Genomic DNA, 19,293 nt, shown 5'->3' on the forward strand with positions numbered 1-19,293 from the left:
ATCAGCTGCAGACTTTCTCCTATTTCTCTGCTTGTTTAGGTGCAGAGATGCTGCAGTGGTGCTGAGGTGCTGGCAGCACAGCAGAGGCAGTTTGTAATGGGGGGGCTGAGACTCTGCTCCTTGGCCTCCTGGTGCTGAGGACATGGAACAGGGAAAGATAATTTGCTTTTTTGCAAATAAAAGAATTTTTTGAAGTTTTTGTGCTGTGGCAGCCAGCGTTGTGGTGGTTTTGAGCGGTGGGTTTGGAGCACAGAGATGCTGAGTGTGTGCAGGCCATGCAATTCAATGTAAATACTGGCGGTCCTACCTGCATCCTTCCTTTCCTCCCTCCTCCTTTGGTCTCCACATTTTAGTCCCCCTCCTCACTGTCTCCAAGGGACAGACCTTGCTCCTTGCAGGGCTGGTGAGGAGCACACAGGAGGGATGGCTGCACACCACACGGTGGATTAAAGTTGTCAAGGATCTGCGGTCAAAGTTATTTGGGGCTTCTCCAGCTCCCAAACCATGGCCACTTACGTAGGTGCTCTACCAAACTAGTCTGATAGAATTTTGTTGGCAGATGGTTCTCTCGTGCCTTCATTTATTTCCTGGTTTTATAAATACACTCATCGGTCTTTAACATAGATAACCCTAGGTACTGAAAGTTCAGGTCAGTGCTAGGAGGAGCATTTAGTTTGAGCAGGCTCCGATTCTCCAGATGCTGGGGTCTGCTGGCCAGCAGAGCTGTGAAGCAGGCCATGCTCAAAAATTGCATCCTGCTGAAAACTTCTCTGATGAAGTCTTAGCTCTGTTTCTCCTTTGCATCTCCCCAGGAGGCTGAGTGGTTGCTGGCTTTCTGTCTCATCAAATTTCTTTTCCTATACAAGATACTCCTTTTCTTATGTACGACAGACTCACCATTAGAGAACCTTGCATGAAACTCTTAGGAAATGCAAGACACCACCTCAGTGTTGGGAGAAGAAAGTCATTTTTCTTCACCGGAGTAGAAATTTTGCATATTACAAACCAGCAATTATTTAGGACCGTGCTTTGCTGACGCTTTGTCACCTCAGACAATTTCTCTTTCCAGGTATTTTCCTACACGGCTGACAAAGAGATTCGCACGGACGACTTGTGCTTGGACGTGTCGCGGCTGAACGGCCCGGTCACCATGCTCAAGTGCCACCACATGCGGGGGAACCAGCTCTGGGAGTACGACGCCGAGGTACCGGGGCTGTGGGGCTGGGGCCGGCTGGGTTTTTCACAGGAAAACTCAATTTGTCCCTGTGCCCCTGGGATCTCCCACAGTAGGGCAAACTCAGGAGTGAGAAATAACGCTGTTGACTGACTGGTGTTCACATATTTCCACAACTTTTATCTTCAGAGGGGTGAGAAGGTCAAACTACTCGCTGCTTTAGAAAGCTCCTTTCTAGTAGCTGCCACTGCTATGCATCTAATAAAATTAAAGAAACTTTTTTTTTTTTTTAATATAAATGAACTAGAAAGTGAGATTTTTTTTTTCCTAAGTTACAGTTTCTCAAGTGTGTTTCTTCCATCACTTGAAGATTTTTGGCTCTGGATTTTTAAACTGTTTAATCATTTTCCGTATACCAGCCACCTGTTTAGCTGGGCACTGCAGTGGGATGGGACGTGGCTTTCTCTGGGTTTTGAAAGGTAGAGCAGGTGGTAGAAATTTGGTGACTTATGGAGAAATTGCAAAATTAATAGAAAATACATGCGAGCATCTGAGTATTTGACGGTGGAATTAATTATTTTTAAGTGCAACAGGAAACAGCAGATGAAAATGAAAACAAAGTAATTTCAAGTTTTTGCTTTAAAATGTGAATGTGAGTTCTGCACAGTGAGGTTCACACAAAGGTATTAGCATTTTTTTTCCAGATAGGACCTTTCTCACATGTTATATTAAGGAAAAAAGCACACAGGCCTGCCATTGCATAACCCTGAACTGCCAAGTAGAGAAATGACAATGCTGGTTATCCCCGCGGTGCAATATGCTTTCTAAGGTTTGAGACATTCTTGATTTTAACAGCTGAATTTAAGCCAATCTTCTCTTCAGTAAAGAAGACGATTTTTCTTCTTACACAAAATGCGTGACTATTTTGGTAATTTTAAGTGTTTTTGAGGTTGTTCATGCCAGCAATTAACACTGGGGATTTAAGATCATGTAACTTCCTTCGTTTTATTCCTGTCAGCAGATGGTGGTGGATTTTTGCCCAGTGCTAGATCGCTTTAAAGGGAAGTGAGGAAGGCTTGGGCTGGGTCTCGTGCTGACACCCAGCACAAGAATTCACTCCTGCCTGTAGCACAGCAGGATCCCAGTGGTGGGCATGGGTCTCTGTTTCCCAGAGTAACAGCGTCAGTCACCCTAAAATACCGGGTTATCAGACTATTCAGTTGGCCTATTTCAAGTTCATCTCAGAAAAACCTTAAAGGATGAATTTGGAATGTTGCACAAACACTGAATTTTTGGCGCAGCACGGGAGGCAAGCTGTGTGCCAGCCCTCGGCCAGGATCTGCAGTCCCAGGGAGTGCTCATGCACCACGTCCACCAACTTCTGCAGGTACCAGGCGTTGGTCAATGGATGGGCACACAGCCCAGGACAAGGTTTCTCACAAAATGCTCCTTCCACTACCACCAGCATAGACAGCAATCTCTCCTGAGAAGGAATTGTACTGCCAGTTGCTTTTCTTTGGGTATTTCGGGCACAAACTACAAAAAATGGATTTCCACAGTGAGCAGTTTTAGCGCTGGCCGCCCAATGCCCGCAGTTAGGCAGCTCTGCTGTTCTGAGCTTAAAAATACCAACTTCGTTTTGGCTTATTTCCATGACAGCAGAGCTAGAAAATACTGCACAGATAGAACAGTACTGCCTTGTAAGTCCATATGGTCTTTTAAGAACTATTTGCAACATTTCTCAGAAACAGCTGCTTTCATTGTTCTGTAGGAAAAGATAGATTTCTTTCAACCCATTTTGCTCTCCTTTACTTTTTAACTCTGGGAACTTGCTATCTTCTTCTCTTAGTTTAATATTATAGACCCTCAGTGGAAAATTTCTCTGTAGCTGTGTAAAAACGACATCGACCGTTAGATGGAGCTCATAAAAAAGAAATACGCTGAGTTTTGTGCTCAGATCTTACGTAAGGTATCTCAGAGGCAGCTGCTTCGCTGCCTCTCCTGGGTATAAACCGCAGCCCGCTGCACTGCGTGCCTTCCTATTTGCTTCCAGGAATAGTTCAGCTAACACATAATTTTACCCTGCAAACATTCAGGCTCAGCTTGCAAGCTTGCCCTGCGATGTCGGTGCTGCTTGCACGTGTCGGTGCACGGACAGATGCTGGGTGCTGGTGGCAAGGCACGGGGACCATGGACAGAAGCGAGCCTGGGGAGGGGGCTCGGGGCTGGCTCTGCAGAGCCCCTGGCTGGGGCTGCATTAGGATTGCATTATGTATGTATATTCAGGGAAACAGCTGCACCACGCTGCCTGATCGCTGGTATCCATTCATTTTTTCCAGCCAAATCGCACTCATTTTGACATTTGTGTACTCAGGAGTTGAACTGAGATGATTTCTGGGTGTTGCACCATGGTTCAGGCAGCGGGGATCCCTTCTCCTGCTAAAGGCATGCAGGAGTCAAGACTTGCTGGAAGTACAATGAGACACAAATAGTCATTAAAAGGAGGCATTTCTGATTTTTTTTTTTAATTTACATACTGTTTGATTTGCATACTCTTATTAATTTTTGCATCATAACGTTCTAGTTTATTTTAAACTGTGGTATTTAAATGCATATCTATATATAAATCATGAGAAGTAAGGCTTTTCCATGTATTTATTTGTAGCTCAGTAATGCTCAGTTTCCCTTGGCTATGCCTAGCAGTTGTACGTCTTCAAAAATAAACAAAGAACCAAGAAGATTTAATGATGGTGATAAGAAGGGGAAATCTCAAACATTTCCTATGCATTTGTGAAGCTTTCAGATTTAGCTCGAAGCAAACTATTCAGAAAGCCCCTTCTCTCATTTGGACACCAAAAGTATCCACATTTGTGCAAAGTGCTTTTAAAACTTAAATAATTTGTACATTTTAATGCGGACTTGGGATGCAGTCATTTGCAGAGACAAAGGCAGTGCTGTGCAGTGGGGGGCAGTGGCTCTTGCAGTCCCAGTGCCACGATCTGGTGCTTGGCAGCCTGGGAGCCTCCTCCAGCTCCAGTGCTGGGACCCCTGAACACTTTGTCTGATACAGTGGAAGAAAACAGCCATCAAGCCTCAGTCGGTTTGCAGAATTGAAAATCTCTTGCTGAAAGAGAGGACAAGACCCCCAGTATTCGGGGTGAGAATTGAGGTACGCTGGCAGAGAGGACAGAAATTCGCTGCTGACCCCTACATCATCCCTGGGCCTTTGCTTTCATGGGTGCAGGATTCACCCCGAGCTTTTCCAGTGCAGCAGGCAGCATGAAGTGAAAGCACAAAGAGAGAGATCCCAAAGGGAATGAAGGAGAATTGAAATGTTCAGAAGTGTAAGGAGTTTAAAGAAAGAGTTCAGGAGATCTGCTCTTGGGAATGAGTCACTGAGCAGCACAGATGGGGAGGCAGCGAGGTTTTCAGAAGTGTCTGATAACTTTAAAAAAAAGTCTGCCCCTGTAAATTGTATTTTGATGGTACAAAAGATCACGATGAAGCATTATCAGTATCTTGTCGTGTATTATCTGCTCTAAATCGGCTGATCACTGCATTTCAGGGAAACTATCAAATGGGAACGAACAGAAAGCATTGCATTATGTCTTAAAGAGTTATAATTACAGTGGTGTCTTTATGGCTTATATAAATAATGCAGGATTGGATGTCATTTGGAAAAAAAAAAAAAAAAGACTATTGCTTTTAGATATGTTTTGATTAGCAAAAGTAATTGTGATTGAGGAGGTACTAAATGCTGGCAGATGGCCACAGGATGTCCCTGCAAAAAGGTCATTGAAGAGAAAGGCATGGTTTTAAAAATGGAAAAGATGGGTAGGTTACTTAGCTTGGAGGGGAACATCGTGGTTCCCAGCTGATAGATCTCACCTTTGAGAGAGCAAACATTTAAGGTGGTGTTAGCAGGGATTATCGCCATGTCACATAGCTAGATGAATGGTCAGAGAGCTGAACTATTCTTGTGTTTTTCTCAACCAAACAAAACAAACAAAAACACACACCACAAAAATATATTAAAAATTAATTCTGTGAATTTTATGCTTAGTAGTTTCTGCCAGGAGAGTGGGAATGCAGAAGCATGTATGGCCCAGTTTGAAAATTTACAGGAGTGCTGAGAGAATTGGGCTTCTTAGTGCAAGTGATGCTTGAATCACAGCATCAGTGAAGATTTTGGGTGAGTGGCTCACAGCTGTGGGAAGGACCAAGGTACAGTGAGTGGTGGGAGCACAGCAGTATGTGGTCTGGGTGTCAGGTGCAGCTATAAACTATTTTGAACCAAGCTTAAAAGGCAAACTGATTTTCTTTGCAAAGCCCAAAGCCTGCACGAGCCCCGTACAGGGCAGGAGCTGCCTCATTTCTCCTGCAAACTGGCTCTGAATGTTTCAAGCAAGAGTAGTTCACAGCATTTTTAAACTGCAGAGGGTTTTTTTTTTTTTTTTTTTTTTTTTTTTTTTTTTTTTGTGAACGTGCTTACATCTTGGCAGGAAATTCATTTTGTTTGATTTTTTTTTTTTTTAAATCCATTGCTTTCTATTATTGATTTTTAATGCTTTCATTTCCTGCTTCTTCAACAGCCCATTACAATTCCTGGCCCTTTTTCAAGCTGCCTATTTCATTGCCAGGGCGGCTGTATAAATCAGCTCCATCAATGGGATGTGTCAGGTTGGAATTTCTTAGCTTTCAAAGGCTTCCCATCAGCGTGTGTTTTATAACGTATTTGTAATGCGTAAGTGATCCTTGCTTTGGGATGGGGATGGGAAACGAGTAGAAGGTGTGGGAGGTGGAAAGCCCTGCAGAGTACAGCTGCGTCTGTGCTCACGGGGCTGGGGAGTCCTGCGGTGTCTCCCCGCGACATCCAGGCCGATTTTAGTCTGTGCAGCATGGTGAATGCTTGTGACATATAACATATGCAAATGCTCTTAGGGAAAAAAAAAAAAAAAAAAGTCCCATCTGATAGAAAATACTTTCATTTCTTCTCACATGAATAATGATGTCAGGATTCAATCTTGCATAATTGCTGTTATATTTGTCACTAAACATGACATCTGCGCAAAGCTGTTGAATTTGCATTCCCTGAAAGATGAAGGTCTTCGCAAAAAATGTGTCTTGAGTCACTGAATCCAATTTCCCATTTTTTTTCCCCTGTCTGTCAGTATGCTGGTAAATGGGAATATAGCTTTGAGGTAAGTTTGGAAACAGCTGCAGCCCTGTGCCAAACCCTAGAGTAGAGCCTCCCTGCCTCTCTCCTCCGGCGGTGCTGCCTACAAGCAGCTCGTGTCGCACCTTTCTGTAGCTAGGCTGTGGGTTGTCTGCGGTGTCAGGCTGCTGCTGTTTGTAGGGAAAACCAGTGTTCAAGTCCAGTAACTCAGAAATACTTACTGTTCTGCATCTCTCAACCAAGTATAGGTCCTGTGACCGTCTCTTTTTAAAATTATGCAACCCATTGGAGCTGCTGTAGTCAGACTGGTTTCTAACGTAGCAGCTCATGGCCAATAATTCAAATTTTCCTTGAAACTGCAATCTTAACAGAGAGTGTGAAAGGACTTACTCAGCTCCTTGAAAGTGAGTATGGAAGACATCACAGGTTTTTTTATTACCTTCTTAGAAGGTTGTGTTTAATAAAATGAGAAAGAGTGGACAAATGATCTCGTACTTCCATTAGTATAGATACTCCACAGTCAGTGCTCGCTCTGATTACCCAAGCTAACCGTGCTGTCTCATCTACCGGAGCAAACAGTCTGGTCACATTGCCAAAGGAATGCTTAATACTAATTATACACGTGTGAAGAACCTGCTAAATTTAGGCATTAAGTGTAATATAGACATGCAACATAGAGAGATCATCACTTCTAGAAGTAATTTCTGTAATTTCTGTACCCCTGCTTTCCTTTAAAAATCATAGACAGAAGTGAGCAGGAAGCAATAACACATAATGAAGGGAAAACAAGCATCAGTGTTCATGCGGGTCACTCAAAGTGACATTGTAAGGACATTTGCTCTTGATATTTTTAGTGGCCTCTTTATATGTGCTTTACTTTCTCCCTTAGTAAAGAAAAAAGACTGAAGCGAGTGGTTCATGCAAAGATAGTTTCAATGAGAGGTCCAGCCCAAGACATCACCTCTGCCCCAGCCCTGTTATGTGAAGGGAAAGTCAGGATTAGAGACTTGGGGGCAGGATTCAGAAGCTGGCCCCGTGGGCTTTCACAGTGCCCTTTGACAGCAGTGTTCACAGGCAGTCACCATCCGTCAGCCCCCCGTGAGTGCTGCTTCTAGATTTAGCTGCTTCGCTGCTACGGACATCCAGTCAAAGTCTGCTGCTGCCCCCCTTGCTCTTGTCCTCGTGTTGCTGGTTGTGCTCACCTTGACCACCTTTCTGTCACGCAGACCCACACATTCCTGCACATAATCACCCAGTCGTGCCTGACGCTCAGCAGGATAGAGGATGGCACCCACGGCCCCACCGTGGAGGCTTGCAACGGGAGCCCCTTGCAAACCTGGATGCTAAGGAACTACACGAGGCTCGAAGTCTTTAGAAACATTTTCTACAGCCCCACTGACTATTTCCTTTAACAACCCGTTAGAGGTTGGTATCCAAACACAACGTCTAATGCAAATATATCCAAGTACAGCATGTAAAGCAGGTATAACGTCTGATGATTTAAGCTATTTGCAGAAAAATGCTTTTCCATCTTCTGCCTATTTAATTCAACTGAATTCTGTTCTTGTTTCCAGAGATATGTGTATGTGTATATATAATAGTGTATACATTTAGTGTTAGTTATTAATTATAACTGCTTTTAGATTATTTTAGCAGCCTTGAGCTATCTCCGTGATCTGTGTGTGTGGCCATCATTGTTACTGTTTGCGATAGCTGAGGGTTTGATCCCCATTCCAAGACGTACAAATAATGCCAACTGCATGATATTCCTGAGACACATTCATTTTGAAAATTCCCAATTTTAAGTAACCCTCTTCTAGAGATATTAGTGTTGATCAGCAGACAATTCCAAAACATGAACGAGTCGAGGAGTCAAAATACCGTGCCAGCCTCTGGTTTGCTTTCCTGGGTGGTTTCGCTGATGTACACACATCATAACGGGGCGCAGTGGGACAGCACAGCTTCAGAGTGCAGGTGGGGGCTGCTTTTCTCACCTCAAACTATGCTGCCTCCACGTCTGAGTGCATCCCATTGAAACCAGAGTGCGTGTTGCTCTCCTTATGGGCATCTGAACGGCTCTACAGCCAGCTCCGCATCCGTGCATGTGGCCTCATGGTGGAGTAAAATAAGAATTCAGGGCTGGCTTCTGTGAGTATCATACTGCCTAGTAATTAATTGTTTCCCAAGCAAACGAGACCTTTTTTGTAATAGCACAAATAATGATAGAACACAGAAGGAAAAAAAAATATGAGACAGTTGAAAGTCCCAATGATATGGTAGCCTAGCATGAAATTATGCGCTGAATAGAAGGGAACAGCTGATGGAGGCAGCAGCAGCATTTTTAGCCTCGCTTGCGTTTCTGGTTATAGTGGAAAATGATAGCAGTTTAATTGCACTTAAAACAATATAAGTGAAGAATCAGTGATGCTTTGAGCAGTGCTATTTAGTAAACAAGCTACTTCGGTTAGCACTGCTAATTCTTTCCTCTCATAATTAGAGCAGAATGCCTTATATTCATCACTGGGTGCATGGCAAATGGCCCCTCGATGATTTCTTACGGTGTCTGTAGGCTTTTCTTGGAGAACTGTGTAATAGTTTGCTTTAAACTGACGAGCCAGTCTCTGGGGATGAGCTAGGGACAGAATATCCATAACAGACATGAGGAGTGTTAATATATGACGTGTCGGTGCGGTAGGAGCGGCAGTGTGGAATTGCACACCACGACAGCCCAGGTATGTGTGTGGGTAAGAAACCCACCTCAGCTGGTGGCAGGATGTGTGCATCGCCCTGCAGTTTGATTGGAACACCAGACGGGGCTTATTAGCAGTGAGACTGCATCAGAGGGAGCTGTTTCTGAGCTGACCCCGTGTGCATGACTCGAGGTAGGGGCGCAGTGTCTGTCCTCTCCGAGAGACGGCTCTGACAGCGCCCTGCAGCTTGGGAGAATCAGGCAGTGCGACACGGTGCTACTTCAGGTAGGGTAGTTTGTCCCTTTTTACAAGCCATAGAAGAACGTGGTCCATAAAACCCTGTGGGGCAGCAGAGCTGCTGCAGGACCTGCCACACGTGGGGCAGCATCTCCTTAGCAAGCAGTGCCAAAACGGGCAGCTTGGGGTTGGGTCCAGGTGGAGCTGCCGATGGCACCGTGCGAGCTGGGGCTCTGGTGGGGTGGGAGCATGGCTGTGGGCACCGTCCTTACAGGGCACAACCTTGGTTTTCTGAACCAGGGGCAGCAGCAAGCAGATGGTTGCTGTAGAAGTGTTGAGTCCATACTGAGCGTGCAAGACAGGCAGGGGGTGAGCGCGCATCGTGCAGCTGCTGGGCTGTGCAGGGTGTGCCTGGGGAAGCCCTGCTGTGAGCCGTGCCCTGATCTCCAGCACGGGGAGCAGGGGACGTGGTGTTCCCATTCCTATGGTGGCAGCATGACATGGGGCATTGCCATGGGGAGCCGGTGAGGCATGTTCGGCCACTTCCAGCACGGGGCGAGCATCAGCTCCAGCCCTGCATGGATCTGTCTGCAGCACTGCTCTCCCTGTGGCTTCTGTGTGGTTTCCACGTGTAAATCACACTGCTGTCACACAGGGGCAGCTGCTGACACATGTATTTGTATGGGTGCATGGGCAAGTCTGCGTGTAATGTGGTTATAAATTTTTTTTTGTTTGTTTTGTTTTTTTCTGGAACTGAAGGGCCTTTTAGAAAACAAATGCATTAATAGCAGTAAAGGAGTAACTGCAAAGCTTCGTGCCAAAGGTGCCTGAGGTACTGGGATTTTGTGTGCAAAACCCCAGATCAGCCCCAGAACAGGGACGGAGAGAACACCAGCTCCTCGGTTGCCAATGTGCCTGCCCAGTTTTGTCAAAGTCCCCAACTTTACGCTCAGCTTCCCTCGAACTCTTCATGTATGTCCTCCCAGTGCTTTGGAGCAGAACATTGTTTCTGCCAAATATGTTCTATTTCCTATTGTCCCCTTCTGACTCTTCCATCCCCTAGAAATATAGTGTCATGTAGTCAACAAAAATGGAAGGGACAGGTGTCAAAAGGAGAAAGAATATATTGAAAACAGATTTTTTTTTTTTTGCCAGTACGTTACTGTTGTTAATATAATTCTAAGCAAATATAAGTTTTAGTTTCCCATTAGCAATTATTTCTGCACTAGCAATGCACTGGCCTGAAACGCATGCATGTTTGGGTTGTCGGAGCCTAAATCCCTTAACCCAAACCACTGTTGCTTTGAATTAATACTTGCTTGCACTTACTTTTGTACTTTTCTGTTGCATTTATTTGTTTCTGGGGTCAGCAGCGGCACTCAGTCCCCAGGCTTGACCACTCGAGAGAAGGTGAGCGGGGTACCCCTCGGGGCAGCAAGGGGCACGTAGGGGTCTCAGAGCTTTGTGAGTGGTGTAGCGGGGATGGGGCAGGGATGAGTGCTCGTCTTGTGGCTTGTGTAGTGCCTAGAGTAGGACTCGCACAGCTCACAAATCCGTTCTCAGCAGTAGTGATGGTGCTCTCGCACCATCAGTAATGAAGTAATGAACAAACCGTAATGAAGGCTCTCGCTCTTCTCTGTTGCAGAAGCTCACCCTGAGGCACGTCAACAGCAACCAGTGTCTGGACGAGCCGTCGGAGGAGGACAAGATGGTGCCCACCATGCGGGAGTGCGCCGGGAGCCGATCCCAGCAGTGGCTGCTGCGCAACATGACCCTGGGCGCCTGACCGGCCCGCCAGGGCTCTCCTCCTCCCCTCCTCCTGGCCAGAACAGAGGCCCCGGGTGGGCTTTCCTGGGGGCAACGGGCCTCCACGTGCCCCTTTGGAACCCGTGACTGTTCGAAAGAAGCACGTGGGAGCCTGTGAGTGGCGGGACTTGTGGAGTTCTCGACGCAAGCGCGCTCAGAAATGTTGCGAGGGAAACCTTGATGAACCTTTGTCAAAGAGGTGGGGAGGGAGGGTGTTTCCTGTGCGTGTCGGACACCGTGGCACAGTGTAAAATGCCTTACGAAGCTCACTGGCACTGGGAAGGATTCTGTCAGAGGCTTTATGGACTCTGTGTTTGGGCACTGGTCTGGGTTTGCTGTTCAGAGCTCGGTGGAGCGCTGCTCTGGAGGGGCGGCAGGGTCACCGTGCAGAGTGTTTGGTGCCTGGAAAACGTGGAATCCCGGCACACAGTGCTTGGAAAAGCAGCAAAACTGAGCAAAGAGCGCATCCAGAAACTGAAAATAAGTGAAATAACTGAAGAGACATTGGAACAATGCTAAGGAGGAGTGACGTGACTTGGCAACTCAGCTCGGTGCAAAATGAGATCGCCGCAGTGGGACCACAAATGGCTGGGGCCCCACACCTGGGAAGCTTCAGGGGGCTCTGCTGCCTCAGTGGCAGTAGCAAAAACTGGCCCTCTCAGAGGAAAAAAAAAAAGGGTGTTTGGCTGAAACCTGCCTGCAGCTGCTACCTTCAAGCACTACATACCTGCATCCCGTGTGAAGCATCCCAGAGCGCTCAGCCGGGGACCCTGAGCCCAGCGGGCAGGACTGCGGGTCAGGTCCCAGCTCTGGCTCCAACAGAGATGGCAGATGCTTATTTATATTTTCTAAAAAATTGTGGCTTAATCCTTTTCTTTCATTAGCGTGGTTACTAAGAACATGCTGGTGACACGCAGTCGTGTTGGAGGCACCACAGGAGCTGATGCCAGCCCGTGGCCAGGTATGGGGAAGTGTCCCATCGCCTTGGTGGTGGTTCTGTTGGCCGTGGCAGCAGAGATTTAGATCGTTATGGATTAATGTTCTCATATGTAGGTATTACAAATCCATGGGGCATCCATATTTTCTTGATACCTGTCATTAAATGAAAATTTGAAGCCTATTGAATTTGAAAAGTGATTGCTGTGCATGCACGGGAGCTCACAGGCCAACTCAGATGGGAGGCTTATCCCATCCAGCCTCCCTGCTCAGAGCAGGGTCAAGCACCTCCAATTCCCATCTTAAAATCCCCCCCCAAATACACAACAGGGCTTAAAAGCTAGCAAAACAGAAGAATATAATCTTGCTTCATAGGAAGAGCATCACAGACAAATGTAAACACCAACCTCCGTGCAGAAGTTTGCTTTAAATTTCCATCTCCATCTCCTTCCAAAGGGCTGTTACCAGGCGTGCAGCCACTGGGGCTGGCAGAGGATATACCCAGCCCCGGGGCTTTTCCTTGCCATTGCAGAAGCAAGAGTTGTGGGAGGTCCTGCAGCACCCGGGAGCATTAGGGAGCACACTCAGTGGTGCAGGCTCTGCTGGCAACCCCCAGGATTTCCGAGGAAGCTCCCCCAGCTGCACATGGCCACAGCCACGAAGCCTCTGGCACTGCCACCATTGGGTCTAGAGCTTTGCTTGGCATCGCTGCTGGGAGGTGATGAGAGGTGCAGCCAGTCTGCAGCTGCCTAGGCTGGGGGTGCAACCCAACCACGGCTGAAGAAAAGAGTATTTTTCTCCTTAGAATTACTACAAAGGCTGATGCAGAGTGTGTGCGCCCTTGGCTAAGTGCAGTTACTTTGTTAGTCTGAGTGCAGCCGGCGTATCCATGGATCTGTGGCTGGACTGCTGTGCACTAGCTGGAGAAAAGTAGAAGGGAAATATGGATTTGTTCTATCTGACCAGCTTGTGAGCAAGTACCCCTGCTCCTGACAATTGCAGTGGTGTTGCTGCAAGCCTTCAGCACGCTGGCAGGGTGGCCGGCGTCTGGCATTACGCTCAGACCTAGGAAAAAGCACCAAAGCACCTGCCTAATTCAGTCACAGCGAGTATTTCCATCGGCTTTGAGGGATTGAGTCCTGGATCTACCTCCTTTGTGCGAATGCAGAAACCCTGGAAGCCCTTCCAGGAGAGCGTCCTGTAAAGCTTGTTGTGCAGAACGAGGTGGTGGTGGTGTGCGGCACCTTAAATGCTGATACAGCGTCAGGGATGACAAATTGCATGATTTACTGAATGAATGTAAGTTACTGAGCACTTGGACCCAGTCCTTCCTCCAACCACTAAATTCCTGCATTACCATGGCAAAAAAATTTGGCTAAAATCATTTGAAATTTTTCCTTTGGTTGCCTCTCAGTGTCTGAGGTGCAAAGGGAAGCATTCAGAGCCACAAACCATGTCTGAAAAGCACTGATCTGTGTTTGGTTCCCCACTTATAAAATGTCTCAGAAAGGTGTTGGGAGGACTGGTTTCTATTTGCACAAAGTGTTTGAAATGAAGAGAACTCTCCAGATACTAAATATGATTATTTATTGTTTTCACTGGAAAAAATGCTTCTGGTTCTCGTATTTTTTGAGAATTGCTTTGATGAAATGAGCCGGCCGTAATGCAAGGTGGCATCAGCAAGGGGAACATTTAGAAGAGCAAGGTGAGCCATAAGCACTGCATGCAGCAGGAGTTTTGTTTGTGTCCCAGTGCCAGAGGTAGGAGAAACCAGGGACAGCCGAGAGCTGAAACAGCGAGGTGTTTTAGCAGTCACGGGTGAGTTTCCTGCAAACACATATTTCCCAGCCACAAGAAGGATTTCTTTCTTCCTTACACTCTAATAGGAAGAGTGCTTTGAAGAAAAACTGTGTATTTGGATGTCAAATGGTATGTTCTGATTTTTTTATTTGCACCTTCTGGCTGCATCTCCCATGGGTGCTGGGCAGAGCCTCCCCCAGGCAGCTGTGTCTGGGTTCTGCTCAGAGCTGAACACTGCCCAGTTTGCTCATTTTGAACAGTCTGGGAGCCAAAAAGGAGCTCATGAGCACTGCTGAACACCACGACGTGCTGTGCTGTGCTGTGCCAGCTCACTGGAGACCTGCCCTGACCGTGAGGGCTCTGGGGTTGTCCCCACAACCCCAAGCCCCCGGTGCCATCCCCACAGGACACGCTGCACCCCCAAAGTGTGTCTGGTTTGCTGCCAGCACTAGCTGCCGCCGGGTCTGCTGGTGTTGGATGGGCACCTGCAGTGTGTCTTCACTCACTCGCGTGGCTTCCGTGCCAGTGCTGCTTTCCCAACATTTGATAACAACTCAAGCACCACCGCTCCGGTACGTTGTCACCCCCATTTATTCTTTTCCCCCAACAGCACGCACTCGGGCCAGCTTGCTCGGGGGTCCCCTGGAAGACCTGAGGCACGCAGTCACCTGAGGAAGGTGGGGATCGTGCCGGGCGTTTGGTCAAGAGAGAAGACCGAGGGACAGGGGGCGGCTTTGGGGACCTGCTTGCGAGTGCTCCTGATGAAGTGCTAGGAACATAAAATTTAAATTTGTAAAAGTAGATTGTGGATAAATAATTGCACATTTTAAATGTTGTAACGGTTATTAAATGGTCTACTGGTACTCTTTGCTGTACATTTAAATATTTATACATTTTTGTAGAATTAAAATATACTGGTTTAGTTTTCTTCTGGTGCCTTGGTTTTTTTCTAGATGCACGTAGTCGTTATGTGGTCAAGTGCTACAATCTGCTAAAAATTAGACTTCCAGTGCTAAAAATTAGACTTCCCTGTTTCCACATCCCCTGTTCCCATGTGCAGCTTTGGAAATTGTCAGGAGAGCCATTCCCATTCCCATCCCCACCCCGGTGAGCGCTGGGAGGTGAAGGCAGGAGCGGTGCAGCTGGGCACATCGGTGTGGTCGTGTTCAGCAGCTCCTCAGGTCTTTCAGCTTGTTTTCCTCAGCTCCTCAGGGTTTTCTTTCTTTCAGTTACGTCTTGAATCCTGAAACGGGTAAGTTGCGGTAAGAAGGGGGAGAGGGTCTGTTTTAAAATTAAGGATTTGTAAATGTAAATGAAAATGAATCCTCAGGAGACTGAGAGGCAGAGATCAGGTCATAGCATCAGTGCTGTCAGAGTGATTCCTGAGAAATGTGATCACAAATGATAACACAGGTATCGAGTCATTTCAGATTTTACTGTTAATTTCAGTTCCGTGACTAAATCAAACCTTTTTGGCATTAACCGAATGAAAAGTTAAGGAAAGTGATAGAATGTTAAAACTGATATATTAAGGAGCCTTCTTCTGCATTACTGTAGAGGTACTGACAAAGAAATGATGGAGAAAAATATTTTTTATAGTAGCACTTTTAGACGAGTTTGTTGATTCCTCCATCTACCCGTTGCAGTGCATTTTGATGAACCAATTGACAAAAGTGCTCCCAAGTTAATGGCCCGTTTAACCAGATGATGTCCTTCCAAATGTTGCTTATGCAACTACAGAGAAAAAAAAATATATTTAAATCCCTTCTAGCAGGGTTTACCTGCTTCAAGGTTTTCTAAACCTAAAATGATCCAGATTGTCTGTGGAGAAATCTGTATTTGTGTATTTGTTTGTGTTGAGCCGGAGTTTATATAAAACATCCATCGCATATACACCATTAAAAACTGTCAAGTTACTACTCTGATTATTAAACTATCTTGCAAAGATGCAATTAACTGTAGAGCTCGTTAATTATAGTATGTGAATCATTTAGATGAATCATAAAATAATCTATTTGTGAGGAATGAATGCAGACATAGAGGTATGCTTCTTTTTTGCATTTCTCAGAAATGTTAACAGCTAGGGCTGATTATGGAGCTAAAATTACAGTGAGGGAAACAACCTACATCTGAATTCCCTTAAAACCTGTCCGTGTTTTTCTCCCTCCTTTTGTGGTACATTTAGGAGTTTAATGGAGACAAAAACTTCCCGTGGATCAGGCCCTTAAGCAATCACTGTGAGTTAAACGCATGAGAAACAATTTAAATGCAACTCTTCAGTGGGCTAAAACTTCAAGTTCAAACCTGAATTTGAACCTGTTTTTGCAGCAGAAGGAGGTAGGATCTGCCCTGAAATCCATACCCATGCAGCTTGCAAACCGGTGGGATGGTATGACACAAACTTGGGCTCTGCTTCTATAAATTTAGCTCATAAACATTCAGCTTGGTTATTTTATTTGTAATCAGACTGTCATGTTGTAAGTCTGCAAACAAAACGTCTCAGATGCGCAGTGCTCCTCTATACCCCCAGCATGTGCAGCACCATACTGCTAGAATGGCATAGCTAAAATTTTAAGGTGTTTCTGTGCTGAAATGAAGCAATTGCAGTTAACAAATGGATGTAGGCAGAACAGTGCAAGAGAGGTAAGGATGGTCTTGGCAAGTTTAAACCAAACCAAGCACAAACCTCTGAGCCTTGCTGGCAGTTGGCAGCGATAAAGCTTCTGATCCTGTTCCTGTTCCTGTGGGACAAACGCTGGAGATTCTCAGCAATGGAAACTCGATTTGAAGAATCCATTTTATTTCATTTTACAAAAAGTTTGTTTTCTCTTTTTATTTGTTTCCCAGTCATTCCCCTTCCAGTGCATACAAGGCAGTGTTCATTATGGTTAGGTTCAGCTTTGAATTAAACAGCTAAGGACCAAATAAATCTTCCTGTGCTTAAGCAAATCACCCTCCTGTGTGGGTCGTGTGTTTTCACTGACACCCAGTGCCACAGACGGGTGTTCCTGAGTAAATGTGCACCTCTGGCCTTTCCCCTGGGACCACAAACCACAGCCTGTACACGGGGAGGGTAGGTGGGTACTGACTGCTGGATGCTGGACAGGACAAGGGCCACTCCAACGGGGGCTGTATGGGACACCCTGAGGCAGAGGCAGTGTGCTGAGGGAGCCATCCCATATGGATGTGCCTCCTCTGACCACAAGCACCAAAAGAAGTACGTGAGTGCTGGGTTTGGTCCTGCACATCCAGCACAATTCATTTGTGTGAAGGCCCTCAGCATTGAAGAAGAGCCACGCAGTTCATTTCTGCTGCTACGTGCTAATACTGCCCTCATGGGCTGCCAGGTAAAACAAAATTTCTGTCCCCTTCTTACCTTTTCTGGACAACTCTGGAGCATCTTGCCGCAGCAGTTATTCAACTCTGTGTGTTCAAGTCCATGAAGTGCTGGGAGGAAAAGAAAAACAAACACAAAGAGGATTTCAGCTTCCAGCCCTGCGTTGCAAATAAAAGTGCTGTTTGTCCACTCCAGCTGTAGGCCAGGCTGGAGCTGAGGGCTGTGCCCTGAGCATTAGGGCTCTGCTTGGGTGAACGTGGTGCTGAGCACCGGGCTGATGCTTATGGAAATATCAGAGCACAAGGTGGCTGCTGTGTCTTTGGGTGCTTCAGTCTTAAGGTTTTTTAAGATGTTAGAGTCTGATCTTTGAAACTCTGAAAGAGTTTCCTTCAATCCTTCTTGCACACCAGGCTTTAGGACAGTGCTGTCACCCACGCCTTGCCTGGTAGGGCAGCAGGAAGGCATCACACCAACACCCCCAGCACACTGAGGGTGAACCACACACAGGGCATTGCAAGGTAAGAGTTTAAGTTATCCATGGAAACACAGATAATGCGGATCGATACGGAGCAGGCTGGTCGGCAAATAGCACAGGGTGACATCTGGGCACCCCGACTGCGAGCACCCTCCCGTCGGTGTGCAAGGGGAGCACGGCTCGTGGCTTACGGGCACAGGGGAGGAGGTTTGGCAGGTCAATAAAGCCAACAGGTTTGCTCGTTTGTGTGACGTTCCCCAGCATAATCAATGTTTCTGGTTCCCTCCTACGAAACCAGAACTGCCAATTCTGTCTTCCTTTATTGATTGACTGGGAAAAAAAGAAAAAAGGAAAAAAAAAAAAAAAAAAAGGCAGCTTGTTGCACAAAGATCTATTTCCCAACAAAACCCCGCTGTGCTCACGTCCTGCCCGGGTTATCTGTAACCAAAGGCACTGCTGCAGAATTGCTGTTGTACTGCATCGGTCTGAGCGATAAAGCAGCGAGAGAGCAGGCTCTGAAGCCGAGCATTTGATACAGGGAGAAGGAGCAAAGGTTTCTGACACTCAGCTTGCAAACTGATCTATCTCCCACGCAAGTCTGGGGGCAGCCCATTGCCCTCTGCTCCTTGCCAAACACACTTTATACAGTTTATACCCACAGACATTGCAGCAAGTCATTGATTTAAAGCCTGAGCGTCTCGGGTTAGGTGCAATCCTTTCTGTGACTCTAAAGAAACAGCAACAGGAAGGTAAATTGAATCCTCTGATAGCTGCGTGCAGAGCTGGGGGTCCCTGGGGGGAGAGGGGAAGGGAGGGTCTGCTGGGGAGACCGCTGTGCACAAGGAGCTCACCCCCCCACCCAATACCTTGTGGCATTGTCCCTTCGGACCCAAAGTGTGCCAACAGGGATGTTAAACAGTTGCTTAAAGGTAATAGCAAGCTCTCTTATTAGCCTGCGTTAATGATCCTCATGATGCCCCAGCCAGGCACCTCGCTCGGGGTCAGGAGCGCAGCTCCGCTCTGCCTCCAGCACGAGGAGAAACCTTAAAAATGCAGGGCCTCGACCCCAGGCCCCTCTGCAGAAGTGGAGCTTGATTTGTTTTTACCAAGTTGCTGTTGTTCCCTAAGGAGCTGTAGTTGTGATTTGTTTTACACGTCTCGTTTGGAAACGAAGATCATTTGCCTTTCATTTGCTTTGCAAAGCTGCGGCGTCCTGCAGCTGTGTGCCTGCATGCGAAGTTCTCGCTGCCGGCAGCTGGAGCTGCAGGAGTCACGAGCCTGCCAAACGGGCACTGCACAACTGCTTCACTGCATTTGTGAGTCCTGTCTCCGCTCCCCCACACATTAGGAGATTTTCCTGAAAAATGCAGTGTCTGGCTCTCCGCAGTGTCTTGTAGCTGAATATGCCAGAGTGGGATGCTCCAAGGAAGCTGTGGCCCCAGGTTTTATCTCTGCCGAAATTATTTCTAGCCAAAACTATGAAGATAATTTTTTGTATGGTCTATGAATAAGAACATGCTTTGTTTTGTTTATTTCTTATTCTAATTCTGAAAGATTAAAGTGCTGCTGGTCTGCATTGGCGTTTCCTCAGGGCAGCCCTTAGAGGAGGTCACCACGGCACTGCCTGGGGGCAGAGGGGAAGCTGATGCTATTTTTCAGATG

At 46.7% G+C, this 19,293-nt stretch overlaps 1 protein-coding gene across 4 annotated transcripts in view; it reads left to right on the top strand.

The window, feature by feature from the left end:
- The window catches only part of GALNT13 (polypeptide N-acetylgalactosaminyltransferase 13), a 127,715-nt gene extending 113,028 nt beyond the window's left edge, over positions 1-14,687 (top strand). For 3 of the 4 annotated variants that reach the window (XM_032189990.1, XM_032189988.1, XM_032189989.1), the window contains exons 12-14: positions 1,070-1,204; positions 6,346-6,375; positions 10,923-14,687. In XM_032189990.1, the coding sequence (XP_032045881.1) occupies positions 1,070-1,204; positions 6,346-6,375; positions 10,923-11,063 (306 nt within the window). In that variant the 3' untranslated portion in view covers positions 11,064-14,687. The remainder of the gene's footprint in view (positions 1-1,069; positions 1,205-6,345; positions 6,376-10,922) is intronic. The other variant, XM_032189991.1, reaches the window with a different exon arrangement.
- The last annotated feature ends 4,606 nt before the right edge of the window (positions 14,688-19,293 follow it).

Source organism: Aythya fuligula, chromosome 6, assembly GCF_009819795.1.
Source record: "Aythya fuligula isolate bAytFul2 chromosome 6, bAytFul2.pri, whole genome shotgun sequence".
In the NCBI taxonomy this organism is placed as follows: Eukaryota; Metazoa; Chordata; class Aves; order Anseriformes; family Anatidae; genus Aythya; species Aythya fuligula.